The 27,142-nt window shown below is 51.8% G+C and overlaps 1 protein-coding gene across 6 annotated transcripts; it reads right to left on the bottom strand.

The window, feature by feature from the left end:
• Nucleotides 1-337: 337 nt before the first annotated feature.
• On the bottom strand, nucleotides 338-21,707 carry ARHGEF40 (Rho guanine nucleotide exchange factor 40). Of its 6 annotated transcripts, none has more exons than XM_032621364.1 (24): nucleotides 21,436-21,707; nucleotides 18,672-18,869; nucleotides 16,800-18,051; nucleotides 16,486-16,653; nucleotides 16,232-16,352; nucleotides 15,572-15,668; nucleotides 15,381-15,461; nucleotides 15,132-15,248; nucleotides 10,793-10,888; nucleotides 10,572-10,687; nucleotides 10,070-10,196; nucleotides 8,323-8,445; nucleotides 8,078-8,221; nucleotides 6,975-7,585; nucleotides 6,614-6,848; nucleotides 6,169-6,255; nucleotides 5,352-5,567; nucleotides 4,465-4,635; nucleotides 3,480-3,657; nucleotides 2,421-2,525; nucleotides 2,046-2,189; nucleotides 1,408-1,538; nucleotides 985-1,029; nucleotides 338-864 (listed from the first exon to the last, which is right to left on the bottom strand). In XM_032621364.1, exons 1-23 carry the CDS (start codon nucleotides 21,436-21,438, stop codon nucleotides 988-990), a joined length of 4,563 nt encoding a protein of 1,520 aa, XP_032477255.1. In that variant the 5' UTR covers nucleotides 21,439-21,707; the 3' UTR covers nucleotides 338-864; nucleotides 985-987. The 6 variants fall into 6 exon arrangements, with proteins under 6 accessions (XP_032477255.1, XP_032477256.1, XP_032477254.1 ...); XM_032621365.1 differs by having other exon boundaries at nucleotides 338-746; XM_032621363.1 differs by having other exon boundaries at nucleotides 338-746; nucleotides 1,408-1,550; nucleotides 21,436-21,701.
• Nucleotides 21,708-27,142: the final 5,435 nt, after the last annotated feature.

Below are 27,142 nucleotides of genomic sequence, written 5' to 3'. Positions count from 1 at the left end.
AACAAGTAGCCTAGGGGATTCTCATGTACTGTGGACCTCTGAGGACCTCATTTTGAGAACTGCTGAATGGTGCTGGACCCCACCTTGACTGTGACCAGCTCAGCCTCAAGAAGTGGGTACAGCATGAGAGCAGGAACTTCAAAGGGTGCATTGAGCCTCTGGAGGGTGCATATTCACCCAGGCACGGGCCCAGCTTTGGCCCAGTAAGGGGTACAGGGTACCTTGCAGCCTTGGTTTTATTTTCTGTGTTCTAGTTAATGGTTGGGTGAGCGGAAGTGCTCAAGTTAGTGGTATCACCTCAACCCTGAGGTCTGCTCTAGCTCTTCCGAGACAAAGCGTGAGTAAATATATTTAATATAACAATAGTATTAAAATAATAGTTATTACATATATAAAGTTTGCAGTTCCCTAGCCCACCCTTCTATAATGGTTTGCATAGCTCCGTTTCCTATGACACCCCAGAATGGAGTCACCAGGAACTGGCAGAGATGAGTCTTCTCAAGGAGGGTCAGGGGGCAGGACGAAGGGGCGAACACAGGCTGTCGGGGAAGGGCTGACATGGAGCGGTGTCTTGGGAGTATGCAGTGGCCCCGGATGGGGAAGGACTGGATGAGGGATAATTTCCCCACCTCCAGGGTATGAAGGCAAGCAAGTGTGGACACTCTGGTTCCTGCAGGAAGGCACCTGGCTGGGGAGAGCTAGAGACAGCAGTAGCAGGGAAACACACTGGTCCTTTGACCTCCTTTCTGTCCAAGAAGCAGAGGGAAGGAATTCAATGCTCTTCCAGTCCTCCACTATGTCCCCCCAGCATCCCAGCCCAAAGCGTGCTGAGAGGAGGGGCTGTAGCCAAATTCCGGATCTTCTCTAGAAGCCAGGAAGGAAAAGGGAAGATGGGTTGGGAGAGAAAAGAAGCTGACTCCCAAGCCGCTGGGGAAGGGAAGAGGGAAGGCTGTAGGATGTGGTAGAAAGCGGGTACCAACTCACCAGTCACAGAGGTGTGGTGGGGTCACTCAGGGCTCGGGCATGACTCTGAGGGAAGAGAAACTGCAGTGAATTTAAAGGATAAGAAATGACCTCTTATATAGAGAGGTTATATAACCTTTCTGTCTCTCCCAAGCCTGTCAATTAGTTCACCGCTCTTTCCTCCCCAGCGTTCCTGAATTTTGCTGATTTAATCCAAGTCTAGGCTGTTGGATTAAAGATTCACTTCTGACCTTGAGCCCTCTCAGCCAGGCCTGGGGAAGAGGAGAAGGGCAGACTGGACAATACATCCCTCCAACCTGTAGCCTTGCTGGGAGCACAGGCTCACTGGTCCCCCTGCCCCTCATGGGTTGAATGATCAGAAGAGCCCACCCAGAAAGTGTCCGAAGAGACTACCCCATTCTCAGCCCTATCGCAAGGACTTACCTGGCGGGAAAGCCCTAAGATCCCTCCACTGGCCAGGATGGGAGTGCTGCTCCCAGGGTGTGGGCGTTGCAGGCTGGGACTGTTTCTTGGTCCTGGGGACACATCTCCAGAAGAGGCAAATGTTTCTGGGGCTGGAGGGGAAGCTAGGGTGAGAGCAGGGTATAGAACCCCTCTAGATTACCTTAAGTAACCAAGCTGCTCCATCAGGGAAGAAAAAGCTCCAGAGCAACAGGAAGCTGTAAGTCACCATAGCAATCCAGTTGCAAGAGAACCCCCCTACCAAGAGGCAGGAAACTGTCAGCAGCATCATTAGAGCAACCAGAGAGGAAGCGACAGGAAACTATAAGGATTGCCGTGGTGAACCAGGAGGGTACAACAGGAAGCTGAAGCAGTTTCCATAGAAACCCAAGGAGGGCTAGAGAGAGAGAGGTACAGAGGAAGTGCTTCTTAGCAACAGGCTGCTGTAAGCATTACCCTAGCAACCAGATGGAAGGCTCTTTTAGCAATGGGGAAGCTGTACATAGTTGTCATGGCAGCTGGGCCCCTTGGCTAGAGAAAGGAATTGCTCAGCAGCAAGCAGCCTGAACATCACCATGATGACCCAGCTGTTGGGAGCCACCCCTTGAGAGGTGCCTCACCCAGGGAAATTTGCTTGACGTCCAGATCCCAGGCCTCCTCCTCGACGCGGGCAGGCAGGGAACAGGCTCCCGGGGAAAGACCGGGAAGGGAGGGGCCGGCATGCTCAAAAGATGACACGGCCACCGAGGCCCGGGTGCGGGCGGCTGCAGAGAGCGGGGGGTGGAGGGGTGGGGTGCTGGTGTGGGAAAGCCCTCCTGGCTCCCTGAAATGACCCTGAGCTCATAGAGGGCCTCCCAGTCACTCCCACAGTTTCTGGGAAGACATATCCACTCATGACCTTTCCTCATTTTTCACCATGCCTCCTCACTGTGCTTTCACTCTCAAGGTCTTGACTGCTGGAGGCCACCCCCCACCCCCAGCACTGTGGCCCTCACCTCTTCCAGTGAGCAGGGCACTCAGCGTCCGCTCCCCAAGGGCTTTGATGTCCAGGAAGGGTTTATTCCCAATGCCCATGGAGACCATCTGCTGCACTCGGAGCTCTAGGGAACAGAGACCCTGTTACCAACTTCTTTGCTCCTTCCCAACTCTCATTCCTCCCTCTCATTCCTCTGGTGTCTCGTTACTCTTCCTGTTGACTGTTATAACATGGATGGTGATCGTGTCCTCGACTTCCCCCTCAGACTTCTGTCTCTTCTATCCTATATGTTGCATCCTGCCCATTTGTCATTCCGGCTTCCCAACTTCTTTTTTTTTTTTTTTTTTTTTTTTTTTTTTGTGGTATGCGGGCCTCTCACTGTTGTGGCCTCTCCCGTTGCGGAGCACAGGCTCCGGACACACAGGCTTAGCGGCCATGGCTCACGGGCCCAGCCACTCCGGGGCATGTGGGATCTTCCTGGACCGGGGCACGAACCCGTGTCCTCTGCATCGGCAGGCGGACTCTCAACCTCTGCGCCACCAGGGAAACCCCCAACTTCTCTTCTAATACCTTCTTCCCTTTATCTTGGGCGTTAAGAGCAAAACTCATGTTTTTACATACCTTTACAGTTTATCAAGTGCTTCCATATATATCACCTTATTTAATCCTTCCTATCGTACCAAGATGTAGATGTTACTTTCCATTTTTCAGATTAGTGGAATGAGGTTCAGAGAATTAAAAACAAAAACTAGCAAAAGACCCCCCAAAACAAAACAAACAAACTAGTCTTGGTAACACGGCAATCAAGTTCTGGAAGGCAGGTCTGGTGAGCACCCTCTCACTCTCTTTTGCCCAACCGTTTGCACTTGCCTCCCTGAAATCTGCTAGCTTCCTCTTTCCTTTTAGTGCACCTTAGATTAAGTTCTGTCTCAGCAATCTCTCTCACGTCAGATCTTCAATCTTCTCATACGTCATTCTCCATCCTACACCCTCTTTCCCCTGGGCACTCCCCACACTCTCCAGCTAACCTGCCATAACCTTGATCCCAAGCACACCCTCTCCCAGCTCTGCCTGGTACCCTTGTTGTGGGCCGCCTGTCTCCACAGCAGCTGGGCAATAGAACTCGTCCACTTGAGTTTGATCTCTGGTGAGGCTGCTTGCAGAGTGTACGCCTCTCGTGCACGCCGCCGCCGAAACCACAGCTCAAAGCAGAGCCCACTGTCCCCGATGTTTTCTGTTAGCCCCATGTCAGCAGTCTGAGAAAAAGCGGAGGAGAGTGGGTGAAGACGGAGTGCATTCTGGCTAGATGGTACCACGTGGAAAAGCACTACACTTAGCCTGGCATCTGGTAGATGCTTAGTAAATGTTTGCTCAACACCTACGGTGCGCCAAGTGCTCTGCATTTAGTCTTTATAACAAGCACGATTTACAGAAGGGTGGTGCCCAGACACACAAAGCAACTTGTCCAAGGGCTTATCATAGCTTATCGGAGAAAGAGTTCAAACTCATGGCTATGTTATTCCAAACTTAGGCTTTTTTCTCTATACTGGACTCTGCTGGAACTAGTGTAGGGGGACAAAGTCAGAAACTCTTAAGAGTCATGCCACAGCACCTGATCTGGGACGAGGCCGCTATTGATGTTTATCTGGATATCAAGGCTGTTTCCCTAAAGCAAGGCCTCCCACCTCTTGGGTTCCTCAGTTCCGTCAAGTTAAGCTATATTTATAGTGTCCTTTCTCTTCCTCCCCCAGGGACCATCCCTAACTCAGAAAGCATGTGTGTTCTTAATGGGAAAGATCCTCCCCGCTTCTGGTTTGGAATGCCTCATGAATCCCCTGCATAAATAAGGAGAACCCCATGGAGGAGACCAATGACAGGGACTTCTGTCACCTCGACACCCTAACCTGATGTTTGATTACAGGCCAAAGCCTGTTCTAGATGATATAGATTCTGAACCTGGGTTGGGATTGAATTTCCAGAACACCCTGCGTTCCCAAGAAGAGCATGACTCCCTGTCCCATCCCCATGGTTTCCCAGCCCCACCCCACCCCCAGGCATCGTACCTTAAAGGCCTGCTTATAAACAAAGGTCTCTGACCCCCCCTCAGGGCCCTTGAGCTTGCTGAACAGGAGGAGATGCTCAAAGAGAAAGACGTGGCGAAGGCACTTTTTCCGGCCACAGATGACTGTGAAAGGGTCCCGGTGCAGGAGTTGTCCCTGCTCCTTCAGATCTATCTGGGAAAAGCAAAAGGAAAGGTCATTGGCCCCGGAGCCCTTTGTGTATATTTTACGGGGAGTCAAAATGGGATTTATAGGGCCAGGGGCCGAATGCACTGGTTCTCAGGCAGAGTCAGGAAATCAGGGAAGCCCTTGGCCTAGAATCCATCCACTGGTCACCATGCACAGCACACCTGGCCCAGCAGCACAGCCCTGCCTCTGAAGATAGAAGGTACATCACACAGTAGGGTTTATAGCCTCCAATGGGTAAGCCTTTGCATGTTGGGGACCAAAGCACCATTTTGCCCCAGGAAGAGAATCAAATCAGCAAAGAACTGAAGGGGAAAGAGGTCTATCCTAGAGGAGGTAGGTTTCCAACCTGTTCTGGAACCTCAGGACTGGTAAGAGACTTAGGAGAGGAGAATAAGGTATATGTTGAATGTTGAGATACAGGATGAAGTGCAGGATAGATAGAAGAATTAGGAAAGGAGTAGGAAAGCACAGACAGATAAAGGGTCACAGGATGTTGGGCAGGACATAGCTTCTTTATCTATAGACGAGGAAATTGAGCCCCAGTGAAGTTCAGTGACTTGACCAAAGCTATCCAGCTGGTTAGAAATTACAGCCTGGAGCCCTCTGACCTTGAGTCTAGTTTTCTGGTCACCAGCCCACACTGCTTCTGAGGCTACAAGGCTAGGCGGCCCGAGCTGGAGTGTCTGGAGCCACGGCCTCACCTCGCAGCCACGCACCGCCTCCACAGCCAGCAGGTCTTTGCCGCGGGTCTCTTGTTCCCGGAGCAGTTGCATGGCAGCCCCAAGGGCCTGGCGCTCAGAACTTGGTTCAGGCCCAGCTTCCCTTAGGAGCTCCTCCAGGAGCCGCCCATACCTGGCCAGCTGCTCCAGAGGCTGCTGCAGGGCCCGGGGCAGATGAGGGCCCCCTTCCATGGTGCCCTAGTTTGGGGTGGAAATAGATAGGAATGAGGGGAGGGGCTGGAGCTGTTCGGGTCTGAGCCCTTCGGGGAAGATGCGTGGTACTCCGGGTTTTTAGGGGTAGGTCAAGCCCAGATACACCCAAAGGTAAGGCGAAAAACCTTCCCCCAGAAAGAAAGGAGACAGGAGGGCTGCAGGAGATTCAGCTGTCCTCTATATCTTGAGGGAGAGTGGAAGAGGAATACAAGTAATCCCTTATATTCTCTGGCTTTTAACTTTTGAAATCACTTTCACATCTTTTGATGTGAGGCCTTTTGACCCTCACAGCACTCTCTTAGTTAGCTATAGTGAATACTGCCACCATTCACTAGATGAAGAAACAGCGGCCCAGAGGAATCAATACTATTGCCCAAAGTCCTCAGGTGGGTTGGATAAGAACCCGGGTTCACCTGGCTTCCAGTCCAGTGCTCGTCCCACCCTCAGCAATTCTGGGAGATTATTGGTAGGTGACATTCCTGGGTATATCCAGGAAAGCTTTTTTTCCCTGAGAGATTTTGAGGTTGGGTGGATTTTAGGTCTTCCTGGCCCCTCCCCTTCTCATGAGGGTTGGAGAAAAAGTTACCTTGGTTGGGGGACTGAGGGCAGCCAGACCATTCTCCAGTTTATGCCGGTGCTTCACATAGTGGGCGTAAAGGCTGAACTGGTCCCCCTGTGCCGGTAGGGAAGCGGTAAGTCATGTCCAATGAGGCCCTGCAGACAAGCCTCTCCCTTTCCTCCTCCACATCCTGTACAGCCCGAAGGAGGGACAGGCCACCAGGGAACACTCAGTCTGCTTGGGGAATGACAGGCTCCCGTGGAGAGAGCGAAGGCCGGGCAGCACTGGACGTCGGGGACACATGAGCTGAGTGGATCCAGGAGCCCAGCAAACGGCAGTAGGCGCTGGCATTTGGGGCCACACGTTCTGGTGGTGGGTGGGGTCGGGGGGCGGATACTGAGGAGGGACAAGCAGATGGGGCTGAGACATGTGAAGGGAGAAGCCCTGGAAGGAGTTTCAGAGGCTGACTCACATGGCGAAGGAAGCAGGCCCCAATGCGCAGGGGGTGGGTGGCGCAGCCCTGAAGCTCCCGCAGAAAGTGTGTCCGGTGGAAACTGCGGAGCCTCTCCCGGGCGCTCAGGGCCGCGGCCCAGGTGCCCCGCAGTTCAGGGGTCAGCTCAGGCCCAGCGGGTGGCACTGGCTCACTCAAGGTGGCCACGTACTCCTGCTCACAGGCAATCAGCTCAGACACCAGACGCTGCTGGGCGCTGCAGGTACAACGGGGAGTGACAGGGGAGGTTGTGGCATGGGAGGAACATGCCAACAGTATCATATTCTTTTCCTGCGGGCCAGCTGGGCCTGCCTCTTGGGCACCAGCTGGGCTGGGCTCTCACCTGATGCTTCGCTTGCGCTCCATCCGGGGGGTGCCTACTCCCCAGGGCCCTTCTGGGCCCCCGGCCCGGCCCAGCAGCACGTGTTCCCGGGGTGAGCACGTCCTGTCTACCACCTCCGTACTGGTGACCTCCAGGCCTCGGATCAGCACGGTCCTCGGCGGTCTGCCCTCTGCTTCCGGAGCCAGCTTGGGGCCCTCGTCTTCATAGTCCTCCCCACAGGGCGCCAGGGAGCAGTGGGACGGGGCTGCCCGCGGCCCGGGACTGCTGGGGAGCAGCAGGGAACGGAGGCTGGGTGAGGGGCTGTGGGAGCCCCGCTGAGCCCCTCCACTGCTGGCACTGTCTGCCCGTCGTCGCCGGTGGCCCCGTGGACTCGCCTCCGCTCCCAGCTGTTGCTGAACCCTCTTCTCCAGCTCTTGGCAGCGGGCCCGGCAGCGGCCCCACTCTCGCAGAGCCGCCGGGCTGCCCAGGTCCAGGGCCAGGGCCCGCATCTCCTGGAAGGTGCCAGCGCTGGGCTCCGGGGTGCGCCGCAGGGCCAGGGCTGCCAGCACTGCTTCCCGCCCCGGCCCAGCTCCTGCTAGCCTCGTGGAACCTTCGTCCACCCATTCATGTGCCTACAAGACCAAAGGGGTGGGGAGTGGCGAGGGGAAGGAGTAGCCCACTCCCACACACTGCCCAATGACAGCTCCTGTCCTCCTTCGCTGATGGCTTCCCAAGGCCCACCACACCCCAGTCCTCTTAGAACACCTCCCCTCACTGTCCCGGCATCATGGCCTAGCGTGTCACTCTGAGCTGGTATGGAGACAGAGGGGCCTAGACGAAAGGATGGCCGATACTTACACAGAATTTACAAGTGGCAGACTCTGTGCTAAGTACCTGTTACATACTGCTTACGTAATCCTCACTCAGCCCTGTAATGTAGGTGCCACGAGGCACACTCAGGTTTAGTATCCTGTCCCAAGTCATGCATCAGGTAGGTGGCAGAGCCAAGAGTCAAAGCCCAGGAGACGGCCTCCTAAGTCCCTGCTTCTAACAACTACCCGATCAGCTTCTCCAGGCAGAAGAAAGGCAGTGGTGGGCATAGAAGGAAGAGGCTCAGCACATACCTGCTGGAAGAAGCGCTGTAGCCGCAGAGCCCGGTGGAGGCCACTCTCAACCTGCTCCAGGCGCTGTTCAAAGATATCCAGAACCTTCTGGGAGGCAGGGTCCTCCTCCAGGGCCAGGGCCTCCCTCGCCTGAGCCAGGTGCTCCTGGAGAAGGGAGGCTGCTCTCAGACCTGGCCCTCAGTCCAGTCAGTCTCCCCTTCCCTCCCCGCGTGTTTCCTCTCACCTGCCCCTCTCCCGCTTCTCACCTGAACCTCAGCACTGAAAGCCCGGAATCGTAGCTCTGTCTCCTGCAGGGCAGACAGGGAGTCCCCGGGCACAGCAAAGCTCACCAGCTGCTCCTCCCCCGGGCCTGAGAGCCACTGCAGCACCTGGGGCAGACAGGGTGGGAGAGCAGGGCCATGAGGAAGAAGGGGCCGTGCAGTGGAAAGGAAAGCTGAGATCCAGCTCTGACCCCACCGCCCCACCCTGTAGAACCTTGGGGGAAACCATTTCATCTCAGCTGTAAAGTGAAAATGATAACAGGGAATGGTGGTAGTTTCCACAAGGGTCAAGTAAAGTGAGTAAGCCATCTTTGTAAACACCAGTTGAAGGGGAGGCTGGGCTGGCAGGAAGCACTGAGAGAGGCATGCTAGGGTTCCAGGGCTATGCCTCCAGGTGAAATAGATGAAACTGGGGTGAGCCAGAGGCACGAGGGCCAGGAGAAATTTCACATTCATAGAGCCTAGTGACAGGGACCAGGCTTGGAGAGACACCCCAGGTGCGTGTGTGTGTGTGTGTGTGTGTGTGTGTGTGTGTGTGTGTAGCTCCAGTTGCCTATTATGGGGCTCTAGGGACTCTCGTGTTGGTTCTGGGATATCTGACCAAAAAGGGATGGTAATTCTTCCCTCTGAAGAAAGGTTGGAATCTGGGGCGAGACAGCCTGAGGACGGGAAGTTTGAGAATGTTCCCAATAACCCATGCCAACAATAAACACTTCTACAGTCCTTTGCTGAAATCATTTGATCACCCGAACACCCTTGTGAAGTAAGCCTTACTATCACCCCCATTCTGCAGATGAGGACTTGGGAACTCAGAGATGCTTCCAGACTCGTCCAATATCTCACTCCTAGCAGAGAAGAACTCAAGCTGAACACTTTAGACTCCAAATCCTGTGTGCTAATAGTTTTTACACAGTGGGAAAACAGCTAATAAACAAACAGGAGATACAAACCTTTGGATGTTGGGATGGAGGAAGCTAAATACGCAGAAATCTCAGGAACAGAGAGCCCTGCCCCCACCCTACTTTAACACTGACCCTGAGATGACCTTTCCCCTGAGGCCACATGCAGGTCCACGAGGTGTTCACTTACCACACTTAGGAGCTATGGAGGAGCAATCAGATTGCAGTGCCCCTGCTATCCCACAAGGTAGGGTGGAGAGCAAATCCCTATGGAGTTCTTAACCCCAGGAGAAAAGAATCAAGGCTCAGAGAAGCCAGCTTTATTCCTGAATCTTTCCCACAAAGGGGCCTTGGTTTCCAAGTCCTTTAGCAGTTTCCATTGTCCTCTCCTTCCAAGGTGGAGGGAGATGGGACCTTTCCGTCCCCAGGTTTGGGGATGACATTGCATAAGGGGTGGGGGGAGCTGGTATCGATAGACATTTGTTGCTTTTAAGCTAAGGAGGTAGGAACTCAGAATCAGTCGGCTCTTCCCAGAATCCCCTAGGGCACCTAAGCATCTCTCACAATCTCTAAGGATCCTTGATCAAACATCAGCAGTGGGAGGGGGAGATCTGGCTTCTCTTCTTTGCGGGTGCTGAGATGCTATCTCCCTCTTGTTGAATCTCACACTGACCGTGATCAACTTCCAGGGGAGATGAGGAGAGAGGGAGGGCCGTGGGACCAAGCCAGGTTAGGAGAACACCATCAGCTGTAAGTTATCAGTGGGAAAAGGGTGCTGGAGGCCAGGCCCCCAGGTGGAGTTAAGAAGCATGGGGGAGGAGGTCCTGGCTCACCTGCTGGAGTCGGTGCAAGCGTTGCCGCTGCTCCTGCTGTTGCACGTGTAGGTTGGAAAGGCGCACGAGCTGGTGAATGGCTTCGTCCACCTCCTGATACAGTGTAGCTGGGCCTGGGCCCTCCAGCCTGGGTAGGGAGCGGGGGCAGAATGAACCACTGCCTTTGTCAAGCCTGCCCCGCAACCCCATCCCATCCTTGCATCCCAAGTGAGGGGTGGCACAGCATCCTGGGTCACAGTATGGGCCTGGATCTGAATCCTTACTCTTCCATTTACTGACCAACCTTGGCCAAGACATTAAACATTTCTGCTCCTCCAAATCCCCATTGATAATCATATCTAGCACCTAGGGATGTTGTGAGAGTTATGAGATAAGTGGAGAAGCATATCTTGTCCAGATACATGCTTAGTAAGAATTATCTGGCAGCTAAGGTGAATTGGCGGCCCTCTGCTGTGTCTCCATCCTCCATGTCCACCTGCACCCACACACCCATCCCTCGTACTTGCTGCTGTGGGTGGAGCGCAGCCTCATCAGGATGGCTCCCCCATCCCTCTGCAGCTCCGTCAGTCGGGGATCTGCCAGTACCTTCTGTAGGGGCTCAGGCATTCCTGCCGCCTCCTGGGGGCCAGGGAGAAGTTGACAGTTGGGGTTCCACAAGGAGGTCCTCAGCTCAGCCCAGCCCCATCCCCACCTCATCCCCTTTTGTCCCATCTCATTTCCTACCTCTCCCTCTGGATCTGCTGCTCTCTCTAGCTCCTCAATGGCTCGCCGTACAGAGCCCAGCACACCTCGGCACAGGCGGCACAACCTTTCCACTTCCTGAGACAAACACACAGGAATGGAGTCCAGGGACAGAGTTCAGGATAAGGGGCATAAGCCCTAGGGTGGAGGAGGGGCAACCCCAGAGACTTTTATGGGGGCAATGCTGGGTTCAGTTCCTGACTTTGTCGCTTACTAATTGTATGACCTTAGGCAGGTCCAGAAACCTCCCTGAACCTCAGTTTCCTCAACTGTAAAGCCATGATAAGACACACTGGATTTAAAGGTTTAAAGAGATGATGGTAGGTAAGCAGCTATCATGGGCCTGGCACATTTTACACCTTAGTAAACATGAATCTCCTTTCCCTCATCTGCACTGGCTCTTGACCCTATAAAACCCTTTTCTCTGCCTCTTCAGATGCACTTCCCCTTTGATCCACAGCTTAGAGACCATGTTACAGACCCCCTTTAATACTTGCCTCAGATCATGCTCATACCTCTTTTCTTGAATACTCACAGAATTTAGATTCATAGAATCAGAGATTATGTCACAGTTGCTGTACTGTGAGGGCAATGATCTTGAGGCTGGAATGCTGGTGCAGGGAGCAGGTACGGAAAGGCACCATCTCCGGAAGTAAGGTACATTACCTTGCTCAAGGCCACATGGAACCAGAACCAGCCTCTCTGACTCTCAGCTCTTTCTAGAACCCCAGTGATACTATTTTGCACTCTTCTCCAGTTGTTTCGGACTTATCATCCACCAAAAATGATATGCTGTTTAATGTCATATTAAGAATTGCAAAAAGAGAAAATTACAGGCCAATATCACTGATAAACATAGATGTAAAAACACTCAACAAAATACCAGCAAACCAAATCCAACAGTACATTAAAAGAATCATACACCACGATCAAGTGGAATTTATTCCAGATATGCAAGGATGGTTCAACATCTGCAAACTGATCAACGTGATACCCCATGTTAACAAAATGTAGGATAAAAATCACACGATCATCTTGATAGACGTGGAGAAAATTTTTCACAATATTCAGCATCCACTTATGATGAAAACTCTCAACAAGGTGGGTAAAGAGGGGACATACCTCAACATAATAAAGGCCACTTGCAATAAACCCACAGCTAACATCATCCTCAATGATGAAAAGCTGAAAGCATTTCCTTTAAGATCAGGAATAAGACAAGGATGCCCACTCTCACCACTTTGATTCAACATAGTTTTGGAAGTCCTAGCCACAGCAATCAGAGAAGAAAAAGAAATAAAAGGCATCCAAATTGAAAAGGAAGAAGTAAAATGGTTACTGTTTGCAGATGAGATGATACTATACATAAAAAATCCTAGAGACACCACCAAAAAATACTAGATCTCACCAATGAATTCAGTAAAGTTGCAGGATACAAAATCTATATATAGAAATCTGTTGCATTTTTATACACTAATACTTGACTATCAGAAAGAGAAATTAAGAAAACAATTCCATTTACAATTGCATCAAAAAGAATAAAATACCTAGGAATAAACCTAACTAAGGAGGTAAAAGACCTGTACTTGGAAAACTATAACACAGTGATGAAAGAAATTGAAGATGACACAAACAGTTGGAGAGATATACCGTGCTTATGGACTGGAAGAATTATTATTGTTAAAATGTCCATACTACCCAAGGCAATTACAGATTCAAGGCAATCCCTATCAAAATATCAATGGCATTTTTCACAGAACTAGAACAAATAGTTATAAAATTTGTATGGAAATACAAAAGACCCTGAATAGCCAAAACAATCTTGACAAAGAACAAAGTCAAGGGAGGTATCATGCTCCCTGATTTCAAACTATACTACAAAGCTACAGTAATCAAAACAGTATGATACTGGCACAAAAACAGACACATAGATCAGTGGAACAGAATAGGGAACCCAGAAATGAATCCACACACATATGGTCAATTAATCTATGACAAAGGAGGCAAGAATATACAATGGGAAAAGACCACCTTGGCAATAAATGGTATTGGGAATACTGGACAGCTACATGCAAAAGAATCAAACTGGACTACTTTTTCACACCATGCACAAAGATAAATTCTAAATGGATTAAAGACTTGAATGTAAGACCTGAAACCATAAAACTTCTAGGAGAAAACATAGGCAATACACTCTTTGACATCTGTCTTAGTAATTTTTTTTGCTGTACATGGGCCTCTCACTGTTGTGGCCTCTCCCATTGCGGAGCACAGGCTCTGGACGCACAGGCTCAGCAGCCATGGCTCACGAGCCCAGCCGCTCCGCGGCATGTGGGATCTTCCCAGACTGGGGCACAAATCCGTGTCCCCTGCATCGGTAGGTGGACTCTCAACCACTGCACCACCAGGGAAGCCCAGTAATATTTTTTTTGAGACTTCTCTTTATGCGAGGGAAACAAAAGCAAAAATAAGCAAATGGGACTACATATAACTAAAATGCTTTTGCACAGCGAAGGAACCATCAACAAAATGAAAATACTGCCTACTGAATGGGAGAAGATATTTGCAAATGATATATCTTATAAGGGGTTAATATCCAAAATATACAAAGAACTCACACAACTCAACATCAAAAAAAACCAAACAACCCAATGAAAAAATGGGCCAAGGATCTGAATAAACCTTTTTCCAAAGAAGACATACAGATGGCCAACAGGCACATGAAAAGATGCTCAGCATTACTAATCATCAGGAAAATGCAAATGAAAACCACAATGAGATATCACCTCACACCTGTCAGAATAACAAGTGTAGGTGAGGATGTGCAGAAAAGGGAACCCTCATGCACTGTTGGTGGGAATGTAAATTGGTGCAGCCACTATGGACAACAGTATGGATATTCCTCAAAAAATTAAAAATAGAACTACCATACGATCCAGCAATTCCACTCCTGGGTATTTATCCCAAGAAAGTGAAAACACTAATTAGAAAAGATATATGCATCTCTGTGTTAATTGCAGCATTATCTACAATAGCCAAGTTACGGAAGCAACTTAAGTTCCCATCAATAGATGAATGGCTAAAGAATATGTGGTATGTACATACAATGGAATATTACTCAGCCATAAAAAAGAATGAATAAAAAATGAATATGTGGTATATACATACAATGGAATATTACTCAGCCATAAAAAAGAATTTGTGACAACATGGATGGACTAGAGGGTATTATGCTAAGTGAAATAAGTCAGACAGAGAAAAACAAATACTGTATAATTTCACTTGTATTTGGAATCTTAAAAACAAGTGAACAAACATAACAAAACAGAAGCAGAAAAAAAAAAAAAAAAACAGAAGCAGAGTTATAGAGAGAGAAGAAACAAACGGATGAACAAACGGATGGTTGCCAGAGGGGAGGGGGGTGAGGAGAGGAGAGAAATAGGTAAGGGAGATCAAGACATACAAACTTCCAGTTGCAAAATAAATGAGCGACGGGTATAAAATGTACAATGTGGGGAATAGAGTCAATAATTATGTGATATCTTTGTATGGTGACAGATGACAACTAGACATTATGGTGAAATGCATAGAAATATTGAATCACTATGTTGTGTACCAAGAAGTAACATAGTGTTGTAGGTCAATTATACCTCAAAAACAAACAAACAAAACAAACTCATAGAAAAAGAGATCAGATTTGTGGTTACCAGAGGCAGGAGATGAGAGGGAGGGGGAATTGGATGAAGATAGTCAAATTTCCAGTTATAAGACAGGTAAGCACTAGGGATGTGATGTACAACATGATAAATATTAATATAATTAACTCTGCTGTATGTTATATATGAAAGTTGTTAAGAGTAAATCCTAAGAGTTCCCATTACAAGGAAAAAAAATTTTTTCCTATTTCTTTAATTTTGTATCTATAGGAGACGATGGCTGTTCACTAAACTAGTGGTAACCACTTCATGATCGTAGGTAAGTCAAATCATTATGTTATACACCTCAAACTTGTTAAGTGCTTGTTCAATTATATCTCAAAACTAGAAGGAAAAAGAAAGAATCTATTTAACATACTCGTCTCATCTCCCTGGTAGCCCAGGGCACATGCACAGTCTTTTGCTCATAAATACTTGTTGAATTGAATTTGCTCATAAACACTTGTTGAATTGTGAACCATAAATATTTATTGAACTAAATGGAAGGGAAACCACTTTTTCTCAACCCCTTGGTCATGTCTCAGATCTGTCCTCTCTCTCCTAGAATGTCCTCTGCTGGGTCACTCCTGGCTCCCAGTGTCCTGAGTGGGGGAGGTGAAGCTTACCTTGTGTGTCTCTACCCAGTGGCTGGGAGAGGGGTCCCTGTGACCTCCCAAGTCCCACTGCAGCTCCTCTGGCTTGGCCACTCTTTTCAGATCACTCTCTGACAGCAACTCAGCACCCTGTAGACATGTGAAGGCAGGGGGTTTCTGGCCTGGGCACCTAGGGATTCAGGGACTGGCCTGGGGCTCCAGCCAGCCTCTTCTTCTCACTCCACTACTTATGGGGACTAGGTGGGAGTGAGGGGCTCAAACCTGAAATCCATGGAGTTCAGTTGGAGGGTCATCATGAGTGAGAAGCAGCAGCCGCTGAATGACGGGAGGGTCTCCTGAGTCCTGAAGGCAGAGAAGAATAACCCTAAATTGTGGGCAACAGGGTGGCCTGGAATGACCACTAGGGAAGAGTCAGGACCCAGAAGAAGTACTTGTCTCAAGAGGTTGCTTACCTGAAGTTGACTCAGGACAGGAATGAGTGCTGGAGGCAGTGCGGGTGCCTTGCGAAGGTCCAGCAGGACGGACAGCCCCAGTACCTGTAGGTCAGGCCTGTGGGGGCAGAGGTTGTGTGTGTGTGTGTGTGTGTGTGTGTGTGTGTGTGTATGTGTGTGTGTGCGTGTGTGTGTGTTAATGTTACTCATCCTCAGGAGAAGTTAGTTCCTGGCGATGGGCAAAGTGTCAAAGTCTCGGACATGTGTCCAAGAGGTAGTGACCTAGCAATTAGGAGTCTATATTCACATGGCTACTGGGTCATGGGATCAGGGATTAAACAGTTAGAAATTCTGTGCTCTGGAAGGGTATGAATTCAACGCCAGCACCTAGCATACTGCCTAATAGGTTCTGGTGCTCAAGAAAGAGTTGTTGAATGAGCTAATCAAGGTTCTGATAAACTAGGTTGTATCTTAGGATACTGAAAGTCAGCAGTGTTGATTTTGAGGATTGATGAAGATATGCTGCAAGTTGGGTTGGTAAGGTCAGAGAGCAATGACTTGAAAATCTGAGGGTTGAAGAAGTTAGATATCCTAGAGGTCAATGTCTTGCGGAGAGAGGAGGGCAGGGTGCTCACGACCCAGGAGGTTAGTACGCAAGCTGCCAGCCTGGGCCTCAGTTACCTGAGCAGTGAGTGGAGGTAATGAAGAGCAGTGCTCAGCACGTCTTCGGAGGGTGGAGGCTCCTCAGGAGGGCACGGTGGGGTAATGGTCAGCAGAGCTCGCCCACTCTGATCCACTCCTCCTGAAGACACAAAATGGTCCCGGCTGGGGGCAGGCCTTGGCTACCTCCCATCCACCCTGCCTCCCTCCCCAGCCCACCCTGGAGGCTTCTCCTTCCTCGACCCCTTTCCCTTCAGCCACTGCTGCCCACTGACCAGTCAGGATGAGACATCCAGATGACATTAAGTCCCAAGCTACACCAGGGTCATCAGAGCTGGAGACTGGAGTGGCCTCTTCTGGGATGCTGTCCCCTTTCACTTCCTGCACAGTCTCTGGGGATGGTGCCAGGGGGTCAGACAGGAGCCCTTCTGGATTGCTGGGCCCTGCAGGCACAGGCAGAGCTATGGGCCTGAAGTGAGGACAGGTCTGGCTACTCTGCTCCCACCCTCACCTCCGTTCTTCCTGCAGCCCCGTTCCCTAGGCCTCACCTACCCTGGCCCTTGCCCCACTGGCCTCGGTGTCATCTCACCTGCCACGCGTACCAGCCTCGGCCCCTCCAGCTCTCTTTCTCTGGCCCTCTCTTCTACAGGCCCACAGGCTTCTGGGGGCCGAGGCTCTTCTTCGTCTGCTGGTTTGAGCTCCTCTCTCGGCTCAGGGTCTGGCTTCCCCGAGCCTTCGTGCTCCTCCTTAACTGGGCCACATCCTGGAAGCTCGTGTTCACTTGGTGGGGGCGGACTGACAAGGGCTTCCTGGTGGCTGGTCTCTTCCTTGTCCCCGGGGCTCAGTGGGGCACTGTCTCCTCCTCGGTTAAGAGCCCCTCTGCCTGCAGCTCGCTTCTTTCTCCTGTTTCCTTTGCCTGCTCTCCGAGGGGTACCGGGTGGCCCTTCAGCCCCCTGGCCTGCTCCTCCTCCGACCTCCCCTGGCCTCAGGGGGCAAAACTCAGAGGCTTCCCCCAGCGCCTCTGCTGGGGGCTCAGACACCTCCAGGGCTGCTGCCTCAGGGAGAGCCTCAGCCTCGGCTCCCGGGGGACACGCAGGGGAGGCTCCAGTGCTGCTCCCCTCACCCGGTGGGCGGGCTCCGTCCTGGTCCCGAGGCCCCAGGCCCTTCTGGTGCATCCACGCCCGGTGTCTCCGATGCCGGCCCTTCCCCCCAGCACCCTTGCGTGTGGGTACCGTCCGGGTCCTGGACAGGCCCGAGGAGCCGTCAGCGTCCGTGGGGCTCCCCCTCACAGGCAGCGTCACCTCCAGCAGCTCCACGTACTCACCCTCAGGTCCTTCAGCAGGGGCATTGTGCCCATCCCCGGGACTCCGAGTACCCAGGGCCTCCTCAGGGAGTGGAGGGCTGGGGAGCCCTGGGGGGCCGGAGGGCACTTCTGGGGGAAGTGTGCTTGGCCGATGTCCAACCATGAGGCCCCCTTTGTGTACAAATCGAGGGCAGATGAGCTCGGCCCAGGGCAGTCGCTGAATCCCAGACGGTGCAGACAGAAGGCAGGTGCTGAGGCGACCTGTTGGCCTGTCCTTATTGATGCCTTGTAGCCACTCAGGTGTGAAGAGGTAAGCACAAGCCTCATTGGGCACAGGCAGTTCCTGCACTCGCCCACCCCCTGGGGCCAGGCACTTGAGTGCCAGGCGGGGCGCTTGGGCTGCTGAGGGCACCACTTGCAGGTAGAAGTCTCCTGGGCGCAGCAGCTGCCAGGGGAGTGCTGCTAGCTGCACCACCACCTGCTCGTGCAGGCAGAGGGGCCAGCCCTCGTGGAAGAAGAGGAAACCGCTGTACTGGGCCTGGGGAGAGAGGTGGCAGGCTGTGCTCAGGCCTCTGCTGATGAAACCAGCAGGAGGGGGCAGTTAGAATAGGGCTACCCTAGGCAGGAGTGGCCTTATGCCTGGTGGGTTATAACCCCAGGGGAGCGGGAGGAGATATCTCGGGGTGTGCATGTGACAGAGGAAAGGATTGGGACTGATCAGTTTTCTGGTGGTGGGAAGCTTCTCCAGGAAGCCAGTTCCATGAGTGGGAGAGTAAGAACTGAGTCAGTATAAAGACATGGTCAGCAGATGCCATTGTCTTGGAGGAGCCGGAGACTCTTGGAAGTTCTTTATATCTGTAGAAGTGACTCTGTTGAGTCATTTCTGGGGGAGTTAGTATCTTGAAAACTTGATATGAGGAGGGAATGTCTGGAATTGGGTCTGGAGGGTCAGGGTCTTTGGGAGCTGATGTTTCTAAGGGGTCAGTATTTGGGGAAGATGAGTGTCTATGTGTTAGCATGCTAATGGCACGTGCCTATGGGGGGACCAGTATCAGGGGAGGCGATGTCTCTGGGTGAGGGGAAATTAGTCAGTCTGACTGGTGTCTCGGGTGAGGTAGTGGCTCTTAGGGGAGATAGAACAGGGATGCATTCACTCACACAGGCTTCCTGCTGGACCCTGGCAAGCAGGTGCTTGGCGGGCACCAGGAAGTCCAGCGTGTACCTCAGCGCATCCTCTCGATAAGTCCTCTCCACCACCTGGAACACCTGGCCCAACAGTGTAGGGGCTGTTGCCTCAAAAGGTGGGTACAGGGCAGCCAAAGTACTCTGCACACAGTCCTCTACTGGCTCAGGCTCCTGGGAGAGACAAGACCAGGCTGCAGATCCCTAGAGATCCCCCTGGAGGCTGGCTGTGTCCCCCAGGGGCCCCATCACATACAGAGTGTGTGCCGAGAGACGACAGGAAATGCTGGCTGAATGAGATGGGAGTGGGGCTGGCCCAGTCGGAGTGCACAGCCCTAGCAGTATACTCTGAGACTCTGGCTTTGGAGATCTGAGGAGACTCTTGTGAAGGACTTTGATTAGGGCTGCGCCTGGTTCTTGTAAATAGCAAGGATTGCAATGGCCCTCCTCAGGAAGAGATGGGCCCCTGGGCCATCAGGGAAGTCACTGATGGCTGAGAGCTCTGGAGGGTGGAGCCCTTTTACACAGCCCTCCTGCCAGTCCCTCTTCTCAGGGCCTCCCACAGAGACCCCCGTCTTAAGTAGAGGTGCCACCACCCATGAACAATCATATGCTAGAGATGTTCATTGGGTGGGAAGAAGGAGGACTGAAGGGCTATCTGTCTTGAGTCTTTCGAGCACCCCTCATCCTCTCCCAGAGTGGCTCTAAAGCAATCACCCATTCCCGGAGCATGTGGGATTGGGTTACAAAGACTTGGGTGGGGACAGTTGAAAGAGGAAAAAGTCACAAAGGGAACTTGTAGGGAAGGGAGGAGGAGGCCTTGCTGGTATGTATTGGAGCTGAAATATTTTCTGATTCCTGTAGGGCCTCTCCACCAACCTCCATCCGGAGCCACTATCTCAAAAGTCTCAGCCTTGCTTCCTCCAGACTTGTGTCCCTAAGTGAATCAGTTGGATATCTTTCTCCATCTCATACCCTAAACAGCCACCCCTCTGGCTATTCCTCTGCAAACCTGTTTGTCTTTCAAGGTGGCTGTGAAATTCCTTTTATCAGATTTCTTTGCTGTGACGGGTCAAGGGGGAAGCTCGCTGAAGTGTTTATCTAGTTCTCTACTCCCCATTGCAACCCGCCCCCACCGCCCGCCTTCGCCCTGAGGACAATACTGCATATTTCACTTTAAGTCCTCTCAGGCCTGAGTGTTGCCTGCCTGTCCCGACCGTCTGAGAAGCGAGGCAGCCACTCCGGAGACCGACAGTCAGTGCGTCAGCACAGAGACCCGGCCCCAAGGTGTGTGGGCGAGCAGACAGACCCCCCCAGTGTTCCGGGGACCCGGCCACCGCCGGGAGCGTGGGTGGGGGGAGGGTGGAGATGGGCGGTGGGGAGGCAGAGTGGGCCGTCCTCTCCGAGGCCTGGAAGGGGGAGCTAGAGTTGGAGCTGCGAGGCAGCTGCAACCCATTAGGGGCGGTGAGCTCATGGCTGAGTGAGAGTCTCAGCCACAGGAAACGGCAGCGGCAGGAGGGGAGGAGGGGTCTGGGGTGGGAGGGGGCGGGCAGGAGCTCAGAGACCGGCCTCCAGCCGGCCCGGACCAAAGAGGAGACCAGAGAGACTGAGTCAGCTCTCCCTGGCCCAGTTCCTCTTTCTTCTTGTTCCAGCCTCCCTGCCAGAGGGTGCCCTTCCTTCTGTAGAGGAGCAGCCCCGGTTGTTCTCCTCCCCCTCTCCACCCTGCGGTGAGCGCCCCCTGGCAGGGCCTCTCCCCCTCCTCCGTTCCCTGCGGTGAGCGCCCCGTTGGCCGTGCCCCCCCATCCCTCCCGCAGTGGGCGCTCTCCCTGGCAGTGCCCACACCTGCAATTACTCTTCAGAGAGTACTTTTGGAGCGAGAGTTCACAGGATAGTGTCCACTCCTGTTGGCATGGACGTCCCTTAACAGCGCCCTCCTGCTTCCTGTGCCCTGAGTTGCTGCTGCCAGGGTCCCCAACCCGCGGCAGGGAGCTCCTGCCGGTGTCCCTTCCCCTCTGCAGCGGGAATGCTCTGGGACAGTGTTTCTGTTCCCTGCAGCGTGAGCTCGGGGGCACTCCTCTCCCCCAGCACCGCATCTCGTGTCGCCTCTGGCAGCGTCACGCCCCCGGGCACTGTGAGCCCCCTCCCCACTCTGTCCACCACTCTGAGGCAGCCTCTCTTTCTCCGCGGGAATTTCCCTTTTTGGCCAGGTCCCTGGCCCCAGCCCAGCCACAGCTGTGGCCGGTCCCCCAGGGCCGGATGGGTGGGCCCGGCTCACCGGGCTGGGGACTGGGATGGAAAATGGTGGTGCCAGGCAGGTCAGTTCTCATGACCCGAGCCCGGGCCCCTGCCAGGGCCGCTGCAGCCCAATCCCGCAGGGGTCTCCCGCGGGTAAGGAGCTGGGACCGGGAGGGGGAGGGAAGATCCTGCAAAGGAAGGCACAGGTCGGGACAGAGGAGGGCGAGGGGAGGTGTGTGGATTAGAGGGAGAGACCTAAGGGAGGTTGGGGGAAGGGGCGGAGAAGAGGAGGAAGAAAGGAGTGAGGGCAATACCCAGTGGGGACAGAGCCAGACAGTGGGGCAGACAGACAGATCAAAGAAAAGAAGGGGGGATGGGAGGGAGGAGAGTCCCAGGAGCGCTCAAGAGTTCCAAGCAGGAGCGAGAGGCACCCAGCTGGGGGCTGGCGATCCACAGCGGGCTGCGGGAAGGCGGAGGGGACACCGGGTTGCGACGCGGGACTCACCATGGCTCGGCTCGGGGCCGCGTCCGACGCTCGGGCAGGCGGGCGGGGCCGGGCGCGCCACCGCCTCCCTCCCGCCGCTCGCGTCTCGGCGGGTCTGGCTAGGGGACAGCTCCGGCCGCGGTGGCGGCTCGGCCAGCTCGGGCTCCCAGGCCGCGGGGCCCCACCAGGGAGGGTCGAGACGGCCGCCCCTCCCCGCCCCGCCCTTCAGTGCCCGCCTCCGCCTCCGCGTCGGACCCCCAGCCGGGACTCCCTCTCCCGCGCCTTGCCTCTGGCCGCTCCCCCTACGCCCCCACCCGATCTGCCCAGCTCTCCCGCAACCCTCTTCTTCCTTCTCCCCGCCCTCCAGCCGGTAGCCCCGACCCTGACCCTCGGAGGCCCGTCCCGCCGAGGACGCCCCTCTTTTCCCGCCACCGCCTAGCTCCCTACGGGATCAGTTTAGTCTCCGCAAGGGACAGTCCAGAGGCTGGGGCGTGCATGAAATCCGTGGGGTCCCCAGCCTAGGACTGGTCGTTTGATGGCCGGAAGCCTCCTGACTCTAACTCGCCTGGGAACCTCTTCACCCCTCCATTGCCAGACTTTGGCAGCACCTGGGGCTCAGAAGAGACCTCCCCCCAAAACCCCTGCCCTCTTCCCGTGGAGCCGAGGGCAGGAAAATCGGGGGATTCCTCCCACTCTCCAGGGCCTTGCCCGCCTTCCTCCTTCCCCTCCCATCTCCTCGGGCCTCGAGCCTTCGGGCTCCGACAATGGGCTCCTCTGTGCGGCCTGGGGAGGGCGGAGGCGTGGGGGAATTAGGGAGCGATGAAGGCCTGGGGAGGGGGGTGGGTGTCGAGGCTGAATGCGCGCAGGGTCCCGGGATCAGGATCCTCCTGCAGGGGCGTGCGCTTCGGTGGACGTTTTCTGAGTTCTTTCCTCACTGCCCCTTCCCCTCCGCATCCCCTATATCTCCCTTAGCTAGCGGAGGGAAGGCACCAGACCCCCCGTTCAACCCCACTATCCGGTGCTGGATACCAGACCCTTCCTTCTTATGGGGTGGCGAAAGAGAGTCTCCCAGCGCCGCTAAGGCTCTTGGCGGCGGGGATGGCTGTCTGACGCAGTAGACAAAGGGGGTAGGCTAGTTAAGAAAGTTCTATTCTCACCCATCCTCCACCGCGTCTGGATGGGAAATGAAGCCCTGGCGAGGGTCCCCCAGGAGGGCTGGGGGAGGCTTAGGCATAGCAGGGAGATGCCTTGCCCCTCCTCTGAGCAGGCACCGGGAAGTCCTGCAGGGGTGGGGGGCGTGGGGAGGGGCGCTTCTAAAGGGTGGGCATTATGAGAAGATAGGAAAGCCAAATAGACCCCAGAGACGGACGTGAAGGCAAGTACCACTGCGACTGCGGGGTAGCGTTTAGAAAACGTCCTGACCGTGGATGCAGCTCCGACGAAGTCAGGAGGCCGGAGCCTCAGGGAAGTCTTTGGCACAGAGGCGGGCGGGAGGGAAGCGGGGGGGGGGGGGGGGGGGGGCACGGCGTCGCCTAGGTGATGGGCTCTTCTCTCACCTCCTCAGAAGGCTAATCTCCGTCCTTTCTCCACTCCTCCAGGACTGGAAAAGAGGAGAGAGAAAATGTTCATCTTTCTTGGAGGCAAGAAGATCCCTCTGCTCCATAGCATCAAAAAAAAAAAAAAAAAAAAAAACCAAACATAATCTAGGGCATCAAACCTCAGTGACCATCTTCCCAGCAGAGTTAGAGGCAGGGAGCTGGAGATCTTTTCCATCAATGGGTTATGGGCCCTCTAGTCATCCAGACTCTCCAGCTTCCTTATAATTAGTGCCGAGAACTGGGAGAGTGAGATTTTGCTACCCCCTGGTGTCCACTCTGTAAATGCTGCCCAGTGGTTGGTTACAGAGACCAGAATTTAGGGAACTCTCTTAGGGGGTGTATTATGAACCTTATTCACTTGTTTCAAACCCAGCTCGCCCATTCCTAGTGTTGACAGAGTCTGAACTTTCCCTTACCAGGTCTTACATTCTTTTTTTTTTTGCGTTACGCGGGCCTCTCACTGCTGTGGCCTCTCCCGCTGCGGAGCACAGGCTCTGGATGCGCAGGCTCAGCGGCCATGGCTCACGGGCCCAGCCGCTCCGCGGCCTGTGGGATCTTCCCGGACCAGAGCATGAACCCGTGTCCCCTTCATCTTCCCGGACCGGGGCACGAACCCGTGTCCCCTTCATCGGCAGGCAGACTCTCAACCACTGCGCCACCAGGGAAGCCCAAGGTCTTACATTCTTTATACTCAAGCAAATCGGGGAACAGTTGGTAGAATCCAAGGTTCCCACAATTAGGAAGTGGCATACAAATTAAACTGGCTCTTGGATTCCGTGGACTCCTGGGGAAAAAATGAGTGGATCATTTTTTTCCCCATGGGAAAAAGGGAGTTATTGAAAGTTTTTGAGCCTATGGGGTGAGGGATTTTGGATGCAGCGTCTGGGATCCAGTTATTCCTTACCAGGAGTTTTAATTTGTGCTAAATTAGAAAGGTTTATTTTATTAAATAAGGTGACAGACATGCTTACAGTGGTTAAATACCACTTTCTCCAAGAATGTAGGCTCTTACCTAATAGTGGGTGTATGTGTGTGCTACCTGTGTGTCTGTGTAATAGAGTGTGTGTTGATGTGTATGTTTTTGGGGAGATGTGAAGTGGAAAGATTAAAATGAAGGAAATAGAGGCTGAGAATAGACCAGATTTAGAAGCTCTCTCCAGTATTCACAAACAATTCTCACTATATTTCTCCAATTTCAGAGCCTTTGGAGCTTATCAAACTCCCATTTTACAGATGAAATTCTGGCTTATTGAAATTAAAAAACTAGCTGTAAGCTACACAGTAAGTGGAGAAGCCAGGATTTGAACCCCAGCAGTCTGACACCAGAGGCTTCATTCTCAACCACTAAGTTATAGGGTTTCATGTAAGCTGTCAAGGGTCCATAAAAGAAGGATTTTGAGCACTATATCACCTTTTCCACCACCTAACGGTCATGTTAAAAAGTGTTAACTTTATAGCTGATTCACTTCCTTACAAAGCAGAAACTAACACACCATTGTAAAGCAATTATACTCCAATAAAGATGTTAAAAAAAAAGTGTTAATTTTTGTAGTAGCCAGTGCTGAAAGAGTTTCTAAAAGTGTTAAATATGTCACTGTGGGTCAGAAATTGAAACCATTTCCCCCCTAGTCTTGTTCTAGAGTAAGTAATAGTTAAAATAATCCCCAAGAAATTTCCAATATGGTTCTTATGGGGAAGTAGTGTTATGCAAACATGAGAGATGGTGAAAGAAACATTTGTGCCTTTAATGTTTATTACCTGGCTTATGTGCACCAAGAGCTGTAATGGCCATTCTACATAGGGTTGGGACTTCAGGCTGCTCACTACTTGTCCACTTGGAGAGTAGCAGTGACTAGGGCTCTGCTTGAGCTGCATGCCTCAAGTTAAGGGGGAATTAATGAAGGACCACAAAGGGGAATTTGGGGGACAGGAAGGGACAGACTTGAGGGAACATGTTCTTGTTACTCATGCCTTCCAAGGAAACTGGGGGCCAAACCTTAGCTATTGCAGGATAAGAAATCTGTGTAGTATACATACGTTGATTCTATTTTTTTGTTTAATTTCCCCTTAGTTTTGGTTTTATTTTATTGCTAATATTCCTTTAAACATTTATATTTAACTTGTCTGCTCTGAAGTGGGTGTCGCCAAAGCCCACACCACCACCATCTTGCCTTCACTAGTGCATTAGTTTCCATACTGGTCTACATGCTCCGCTCTCCCCACATGAGAAGGCATTCCCTGCACCCTCACTAGAGTGATCTTCTGCAAACCTCAATCAGATCACATCAACCCTTTCTAACGACCTCCCATTTGCATCATGACTCCTTTTCTCCTATCTCTCCAGCCTCATCTCTTACCACGACCCTGTTGTGGGAAGCCACTAGTGATCCTCCAGCCGTGGTGGCCTTCCAGTTCTTCACACAGGCCTTGCTTATTCCTAATTTGCGGCCTTCTTACTCTCTTTTCCTTCTGTTTGGAGGCTTCTTTTCACAATTCTAAGGGCTGGCTCTCATCCTTCAGATCCTAACTGAAGTTTTACATTCTCAAATGTCTTCCCTGACCTAAAGTGGACTAAACTGGTCTCTCACCTGTTGTCCCTCCCAATAATGTATGTTTTTGTTTTGTTTTCCTCACAGCATTTATCTCTATTTGATTATGTATTCATTTCTTTGGATAGTTCTGGTCTCTCATAATAGGCCCACCTCTGCCACCACATATCATTTGAAAACAAGCTTCATGAAGTCAAGGACCTTGTCTGTTTTGTCACTGCTGTATTCTAGATAGTGTCTGACAAGTTTCCAAAAGTTGTCACCAATCCAGGTGAAGACTGTAAGGGGAGCAGAAATCCCCATATAATAATTGTGGTGGGAACAGGTGAGAGAGAGAAACCAGGAGCAAGTGGGGAGGCCAAGGCATGGAGTCTGCTGCTTAGCTTTCCTTTCTTCCTGGCCTTAGCTCTCACAAGTTATTTGTCTGTTGGTTGATATTTGCAAGTGGAAAATGCACAGGACAGAATTCAAAAGAAATGTGGGGTGCAGCCCTTATGGAAAACAGTATGGAGATTCTTCAAAAAATTCAAACTAGAACTGCCATATGATCTAGCAATTCCACTTCTGGGTATTTGTCCAAAGAAAATGAAAACACTAACTTGAGGAATTCCCTGGCGGTCCAGTGGTTGGGACGTCTTGCTTTCACTGCCAAGGGCCCAGGTTCAATCCCTGGTCAGGGAACTAGGATTCCCACAAGCTGCTCAGTGTGGCCAAAAAAAAAAAAAGAAACGAAAACACTAACTTGAAAAGATATATGCACCTCCATGTTCATTGCAGCATTATTTATAATAGCCACAATATGGAATCAGCCCAAGTGTCCACTGATAGATGAATGGACAAAGAAAATATGGTATGTATATACAATGGAATATTATTCAACTGTAAAAAAAGAATCAAATCTTGCCGTTTGCAACAGTTTGGATGGACCTGGAGGGCATTATGCTAGGTAAAATAAGTCAGAGAAAGACAGATACTATGTGGTCTCACTTACGTGTGAAATTAAAAAAAAAAAGCTCATAGATACAGGGAACAGATTGCTGGTTGCCTTGCCAGAGGCATGGGTGGCGGGGGGTGGTTGTGAAATGGGTGAAAGGGATCAAAAGATACAAACTTCCACGTATAAAATAAGTCATGAGATGCAATGTACAGTATGGTGACGATAATTAATAATACCGTATCACGTATTTGAAAGTTGCCAAGAGATTAGATCTTAAAAGTTCACATCGCAAGAAAAAATGTTTTTGTAAATAGGTATGGTGACAAATGTTAAGTAGACTTATTGCGGTGATCATTTTGCAGTATATACAAATATTGAATCATTATGTTGTATACCTGAAACTGGTATAATGTTATATGTCAATTATACTTTAATTAAAAGAAAAAAATGCACATGTGGAATGTCTTCCGGGTCAGATGTAGGTTCACTGGGCTAGATGAGTCTGGAGGAAGCATTGGTTTGGAGATGGAATTCTGGAAAAGTCCAAATTCACTTATGGACTTTATGGGTGTACAAAACCAGGGATTCTTTTACATAGTTGTAATCCATTTGAAAATATGGGGTTTTTTTTTTTGTTTTTTTTG

The sequence above is a fragment of the Phocoena sinus genome, chromosome 2 (assembly GCF_008692025.1).
Source record: "Phocoena sinus isolate mPhoSin1 chromosome 2, mPhoSin1.pri, whole genome shotgun sequence".
Classification (NCBI taxonomy): domain Eukaryota; kingdom Metazoa; phylum Chordata; class Mammalia; order Artiodactyla; family Phocoenidae; genus Phocoena; species Phocoena sinus.
Note: the sequence above shows the minus strand (reverse complement) of the source record. Positions and strands in the feature narration are given on the sequence as shown.